At 38.6% G+C, this 7,859-nt stretch overlaps 1 protein-coding gene across 1 annotated transcript in view; it reads right to left on the reverse strand.

Moving 5' to 3' along the window:
• Window positions 1–3,458: 3,458 nt before the first annotated feature.
• trpm7 (transient receptor potential cation channel, subfamily M, member 7) overlaps window positions 3,459–7,859 on the reverse strand; it is a 73,653-nt gene continuing 69,252 nt past the window's right edge. Inside the window, 4 exon segments of the mRNA XM_056477874.1 lie at window positions 3,459–4,340; window positions 4,744–4,850; window positions 4,964–5,015; window positions 6,200–6,405. Coding sequence (XP_056333849.1) covers window positions 4,210–4,340; window positions 4,744–4,850; window positions 4,964–5,015; window positions 6,200–6,405 — 496 coding nt within the window. The 3' untranslated portion in view covers window positions 3,459–4,209.

Raw genomic sequence — 7,859 nt, forward strand, 5'->3', positions numbered from 1 at the left:
CAGTATGTCTGATAATATTTGTTCTTCTGGAGAAAGTCTGGTTTGTTTAATTTCAGCTAGAATAAAAGCAGTTTAAATTTTTTTATGAGCCATTTTAAGCTCAATATTATTAGCCCCTTTAAGCTATATATTTTTTCGATAGTCTCCAGAATAAACCATCATTATACAATAACTTGCCTAATTACCCTAACCTGCCTAGTTAACTTAATTAATGTAATTATTCAAGTGTCCTGATGAATATCTAGTCTAATATTATTTACTGTCATCATGACAAAGAGAAAATAAATCAGTTATTAGAGATGAGTTATTAACACTATCATGATTAGAGATGTGTTGAAAAAAATCTCTCTATAGGGGAATTACCAATCTACGTCACAAGACAGCACACGGGTCCAACAGCGCATACCGGTTGCAAAAAAAAGACCGGTTGGGCCGGTATAAGATTCTGACAGTACAACCTTGGATAAAAATATCACAGTTTCCCGGTGATTACTGCTCTAAAATATATATAAACAAATAAATAAATATATATATATATATATATATTTAAATGTCTGGGTAAAAAACTAAAACTTTTTTCCCCTTTAAACAGTATATTTTATTTTTAGAAAGATTTATAATATTTTGGAGCAGTAAACATGTCCGGTTTAATAATTCAAATGAATCATAGTCTTCTGCTGTCTTCATTTGTTTCAGACACAGATTTCTTTACAATTTAAAATGACATCTTTGGATATGTTTTTCTGCTGAAGATACTTTTGTCCTAAAAAACAAAAAATGTAGTAAAAAATAATGTAAATAAAAAATCTTACACATCCCTTAGGAACTACAGCCAGACACAGGAAGTTTCTGTCCTCAGGCGATCAACCTTATGAACAGTTAAATATTCCCCTACTGTGCAATAAATATGTGCAATACTTTCTCATACGCACTTGTACACAGCACCTTATAACCTGTATATTTATAACAATCTGTACATACAACTCAACATACAGGTCTTTTGACTAACCGCATCTGTTTAATGTTTATCCTCTTTTTTATTTTTCAGATTTATTTATTTTGAGTTGTCACTTGGCACTTTATGTACACTGGAAGCTTCTGTAGCCAAAACAAATTCCTTGTGTGTGTGAAGCACACTTGGCAATAAAACTGATTCAGATTCTGATACAGAAAATGTTGGCTGTTTTAAAACCTTGACTTTTCCAAACCGCGGCATACCTTGAACACGGATATCGTCCCATACCTAGTTGCAATAGCACACACCGCGTTGTGCGGTAGGATGCCAAATCAAATTTTACTGTACACCACACTGCTTTAATGCCAACTGCAGATGTCTTTGGCTAAAGGGAGCTGAATGGAGTGAGGAGCTGATTATAAATGCTGGACTCTGCAGTTCTCCTGTTATATCAGGTGAGTTCCCGCTCTGCTGGATCAGACACATCACTGGATTCTGATTTCAGCAGTGATTTCAGCAGAAACAGTTCAATATGGTGAATTAACCTGCGCACACTGAATGCTCAGACTGAACTGTAGACGTGTGTGTCCTCATACCCTGCTGTACAGGAGCAGGTCACTGTCAGAATGCAGTAGTTCTGCTTGTTGATGATGACCCAGGTCTTGTACAGCTCCGTCTTCTTTCCTTATCTTTGGCTAGGCAGAACCTCTGTGTTTAGCTCTACATAGTGTTGAATCTGCTCATCCTGGAGCTTTATTTCCTGCACATGACCACACAGAACAACACTGTAGACATCCAAAGGCTTGTCTGGCTTTAACTTCTCTCCTGTTAAAACACTTGGAGTTTCAGTGAGATAGTTGTGTATTTGGGCCTGGATGCTGGGTCATTTCCTCTTCTCCAATATCCATTAGGAGGGTGCTATCACTAATGGAGCTGTCAGATGAACGCCGCTCACTTTAACGTTGATTTAGCTGAATAACTGTGCTTATCACTGGGTGACGAGCTGTTATAATACACTGAAAGCATTCTGTCAATAATATATATAATATATAATCAATATAACTGATCTCTAATACAACATACTCTGTACCGCATCACATGTCATTCCCTCGCTGTCGCTCCCGTTTTTTTTTTCCTGCAACCTCGCTGTGCGCACATCCTGAATGTTTACAAACCGGTAATTCGTCTATTAAACAGAAATTGGGGGGAAAGAATTAACAGGGATAATTCATGATGGGTAATAATTCTGTATTTTAAAACCATTTAATATTGTAGAATTGAGAAAATTACAATTTAGAGCTTTAATAAATACAGAAAATATAAATAAATAAATAAATAAATAAATATTGGCAAAAAGAAAAGTAATAATTTGATTACGCAATGACACATGGAAGAAAAATACACTGACCTTATTCAGCCATCAAGACTTCTGGCAATAGAAGACACTTTACAGAAATACTGTATTGTTATGGCATCTAACGTCCTGTGAGCTATGAAAAGGAGTATCACATTTCCTAAATAATACAGAATCTAATATTTTCTAAAAGGTTAAAAGTGATGGCTTTGGACACCAAATGTAATCTTACCTGGAATTATAGCACCACCCACAGTGATCCATAATTTATTAAGAGATATAAGAGCAACTCTAGTATGAATTCTAGTGAAATTAACTGACTCAATCAGCCTCATTCTTATTCACAACAGGCACGAATTGGCTAAATCTCCCCAAAACACTCACCTGATCGCCGTTTCTCCGGACACCCGAGCCGATGATGATTCCGTTGGTAGACCTGGAGGGAAAGCCGCTGGTGTGTCATGGCGGACTACTTTCACTTCACAAACACTTCAAAACAATCTGAGCTAATTACAGTTGTTCGGCGGGTTCACTGGAGCGGTTTACCGTGACGCCGACACTCCTCAAGTAGAGTCAAAGTCAAACAATCGTCGACTTTAAATAAATGCACAATCTTATAAACAAAGCTGTAAAGAAATAACTGACCGCTGTGGCGTTTAACAGACGGTTTGCTTTTCGCGCGCTTCGCGGTTGCCATGGCGATGTAAGGCAGAGCTGCACTATTCGCGCGCTTTTGCTGTATTGTTTGGTTTCCTCATTCTCGTCAGTAATTTATTAAAGCTTTCTCATTTTTCTGAGTAAAAACACTGAAAAATTTTGCTATAGAATAATTAAATATTCCAATTCACACCAAAGATGAAATAATAATAAACTCTTTACATCCAATAACTGTTTTAATCGAGTAAATAGCAGAGTTCACACCACATCTGTAGTAATAATAACGACTTTTCCCCCTCAATGAACAAAACACTGATATAATCAATCAGTTATCAGGGCTCTGGTGAATACTGAAGTGAAGAGGATAAATATATGTATTTTTATATAGTAGATATATCAGCTTGTTTAATTATGAGACTCGTGTTCTGTTCTGCAATGCTGTAGTGAAAACAGGTCAACACACAAACACACATACAAACGAGCTGTAGGTGATTTCTTTTTCAGTGTTTTATTAAATATACAGTAAAAAATGTTTACAGATCCTTTATATCCCCAGCATATTCTCATGTTTGAGCTGACAGAACCGTGCCAGATACATGTATCTATGAGATACACTAGATTAACACTCTCGCATGATTCTCCAATGACAAAAGTACCGCTGTAACATTATAAAGTTGAGTTGTGATGGTGTGGACCGGTTTCAGTGGTCAGCACAATGAAATCCCACACACTGCGCTGTCGTTTGCATTGCAATCTGCCCATAATCTAAACGAGATTCAAACATAAATGCATTGATACAGCTCTCCACTGGTGGCTCTCTGTACATAAAAACATTCTGTTGGCATACAGCTCTGTACAAAATCTGATAATAGATATATAATGAGCAAGTGTTCTCTGCAAAAAGGTGACAGACATCACGTAAAATTGCTTTTCTTTTATACAAGGCAACTTGTCGTTTAGAATAAATATTTGACTTTATACAGTGATATTGTACCAGTTATTAACCACTTTATAATTCCATACAGACATAGAAATGTTTAAAAAAAATACTTTTAAAAGTTGATAATCCCTGTTATGAATTGTACAGGATAAAATGTGACTTACTAAATTTCATTTGTTCAGAGGCGACGCATTCTCATATAAAACACGCACACACCAAACACGCAAACGTGCACTTTGTGTTTGTCATCACGTCATACTCGGCACAGTGCGAGTCCTGCAGGTGTGTGTGTGTGTGTGCGGCTCACAGCATTAAGCGCATGGAGGGACGCAGTTCTTTAGTGGCGGCCCCTGCAGGCGGAGAGTGGGACGGGCCCTCGGAGGGGTCATGCTGAAGGGTCAGCTTATCTGGAGTGTAGTCGTTCCGTTTCAGATCTGTCAACAAAAACACACTTAAAAACTGCTACACACACACTTTAAGCTTTTACAAACTGCGATTATAATGAGAGATTCATTCATTAAGCGCCATCTAATGTCAGGGGGTGGGTTTGCACGCCCATTCGGCTCACTGCCAGGGAAAATCGATTGTTGAAAAACGTTACGAAAACATTTAAATTGCGATCGCTAACCCTCCCGGTGTGCACAATGTGTTGTTCACACCACAGTTTTGTCCTGTGATGCATTATACGCTCTATAAAGAGACGTGGTTCTGATTGGCTGTAAATGTTTTAAATCTATTTTAATCCACAGGGGGTTTTGTTTGATAATATATAACAACATTTAATGGTCTAGCTACTGTTGTTGGAGTGTTGGAGCTCCGCGAACACTGAACTCTCACCTGGAAGTTTGAGTTTTCGGCAGCAGGAGTTGCAGTGATGTTTGGCACGGAAGTTTCGAATGGCGTCGTCTCCGAGGTTTGCAGGGCCAAAGATCATATCGTAAGACCTGTCACAGTCAGTTACACAGAGAGAAATAAATGAATGCATTGTTAGACTAGATCATAGGAATAGTAATGACTTTAAATAGGTTTGGTTTGATTTATTTTCTAGAAAACTCACCCTTTCTCTCCGCTCTTAATGACCGACGGATCGGTCAGAATCTCACCCACGCCTAAATAAAGACAGATGGGGATGAGACGGTTTAATTTTAAGCTCATCACTTCAACAGATTAATCATTTAAGCAGGAATAATGTTGTTAAGCTTTATTACACCGCTGTCACTCTGCTGTTCTTAAGCTTTTGGCGCCATCTTGTGACTGAATAATTAATATTAAAGAGATAGTTCACTATCCCGGTACTGGGTTTCGGCTGGAAGGGCATCTGCTGTGTAAAACATATGCTGGAATAGTTGGCGGTTCATTCTGCTGTGGTGACGCCTAATGAATAAAGGGACTAAGCCGAAGGAAAATGAATTAATGAATAAAAGAATGAGGTATAGTTCACACTAAAATGAAAATGTCCTCATTATTTACTCTCACTCAAGTGGCTCAAAACCTTTATGAGATTCTTTATTCTGTTGAACCCAAAAGAAGATATTTTGAAGAATGCTGAAAACTGGTAACCATTGACTTCCATAGTAGAAAGAAATCAAATATTGTAGAAGTCAATACAGATTTCTTCAACATATCTTCATATTTAATCATAAAGGTTTGAAATGAGTAAAGTATGAGTGAATGATCACAGAATATTCATTTATGGGTGAGCTAACTCTTTAAGTATGTTGGTGTAGCCGCATTCAGCTGTTTTCTTTCTGCAAGCTTCACATTTAATAAAGCTTCAGTCAATGATTACAGCTCAGCTCAAGGTTTTGTGTCTAATAGAGATATAATAGTCAGAATAATGTACATCCAGCCGGTGGTTATCACAGAATAACCCTTTCACAGTGTCACAGTGGGTAGCACATTCGCCTCACAGCAAGAAGGTCGCTGGTTTGAGTCTCAGCTGGGTCAGGTGGTGTTTCTGTGTGGAGTTTGCATGTTCTTCCCGTGTTGGCGTGGGTTTCCTCCACAGTCCAAACACGTGCACTATAGGGGAATTGATCAACTAAACTGGCCGTAGTGTGAGTGTGAATGGGTTTTTCCCAGTTATGGGTTGCAGCTGGAAGGGCATCTGCTGCGTAAAACATGCTGGTTAAGTTGTTGATTCATTCCTCTGTGGCGACCCCGGATTAATAAAGGGACTAAGCTGAAAAGAAAATGAATGAATGCAGACTCTGCGAGCACCCTGAGTAAACAGCGGCTGGATGTGCATTATGCCGTATGTAACGTGCTGATGTGTGTGTGTTTAGACACAAACCCTGCAGGTCCAGCACCAGCAGCTCTCCTCGTGTGTATTCATACGTCCAGTGGCTGAAGGCCAGCATGGTTTCTTCCAGAAGGTTGGTCGGCACAATTTCATCTCCGTTGTTGTTATTAAACTTGCGGAAATCTCCAGTGATGCACTCCTCGATGGCGAACCACTGCCCGGCAGAATGACAGTACAGCAGGAAGACCTCCAGGAACCTGCGGCGCACAGGGAAAAACCAGGAGATTTCAGTCAACCAAGACTAAAGTAGTGCTCAAAATACTGAAAAACTGAAATAGCTCACAGAAATAAACATGATGAATAATAATACATGATTAATAATGGTTTTCAAAGTGAATCAAGCACTCATTTGTTCTGTGGTGTGACAGATGACCAGTGGCTGTGTAGAGAAACACCTGTAATGATGATTTTACACACACACATCAGTCAGAAGCCGGATTACACACACAAGCATCATCTCTTTACAAACATTAAATGTGTTCTGACTTTCTTTATTTGCCAGAAAACAATAAAAACGTCACTGTAAACAGGGGTCTCAAACTCAAATTGGCGGGGGGCTGTATCAGGGGCTGACAATTCATAGGAGGGGCCGCTTTAACATTCAAACACAACACAAAAGTGGAAACCTGATGTGAGAGATGCACTCAGAGATACTTCCCCAGAGGATATGCAGTCACAGCTCTTTATTCTACATAGTGAAGGGGGAGTTTAAATTATAAAAATACTAATATTTAATAATTAATATAATAATTATTATTACTATTCTGTCCCAATCAATGCTTAACCAAAACTTTAACAGACTTTACTGGCAATTGTTCCTCTCTCAATATCTTACTTTTTTTGTAAAACTACAACAAAGAGGGGGAAAGTAAGTATATATAAATATATAATTTATTCACTTATTTATTAACATGTTCAACTCAGCCAGCCGTCAAATTACTAAAATACGTTAGTAATTATTAAATGAGGCCATTTAAATCAAATATCAGCAAAACGGTCATATTTACACCACCATCATCATGTGTAAAGCCAGGTGCTATAAAACTATAAACATAACCACAAGTGGCTACTGTATATGTGACTGCACAACAATGGTAGAGGTTCAGAAATATGTGTTTTGGGGGTCGAATCTCGTTATATTTTTGGGCCGGAGGGAGGAGGAGGGCAGGCCGGCAGTTTGAGACCCCCGCTGTAAACGTAAACGTTCAGCCACATGTACAGTCTGACCTTTAACATGAGGACGTTTGTCTGAATCCTTCACTATTTGTACTTGTACTCATGTTGCATTTGTATAGTTTGGGTTTCTATTGATCAGAGTTCTGCAGACGAGTGAATGTAAACTGTGCAGACACTAAACTCTACTCTGGACCACACTGAAGCATTCATCACATGTAAGAGTATCACAATAACCACTCAATTAAAATGCTGAACTATAGTAAACTTATAAAACACTGGCAGTACACAACACTCCCCATGTTGGCTCCGGGTGCTCCAGTTTCTCCACTGTCCAAAGAGTGTGTATGGGTGTTTCCCAGTGTTACTTAATTACACCGCTGTCACTCTGCTGTTCTTAAGGATTTGGCGCCATCTTGTGACTGAATAATTAATATTAAAGAGATAGTTCACTATCCCCGTACTGGGTTGCAGCTGG

Source organism: Danio aesculapii, chromosome 18 (genome assembly GCF_903798145.1).
Source record: "Danio aesculapii chromosome 18, fDanAes4.1, whole genome shotgun sequence".
Taxonomy (NCBI): Eukaryota; Metazoa; Chordata; class Actinopteri; order Cypriniformes; family Danionidae; genus Danio; species Danio aesculapii.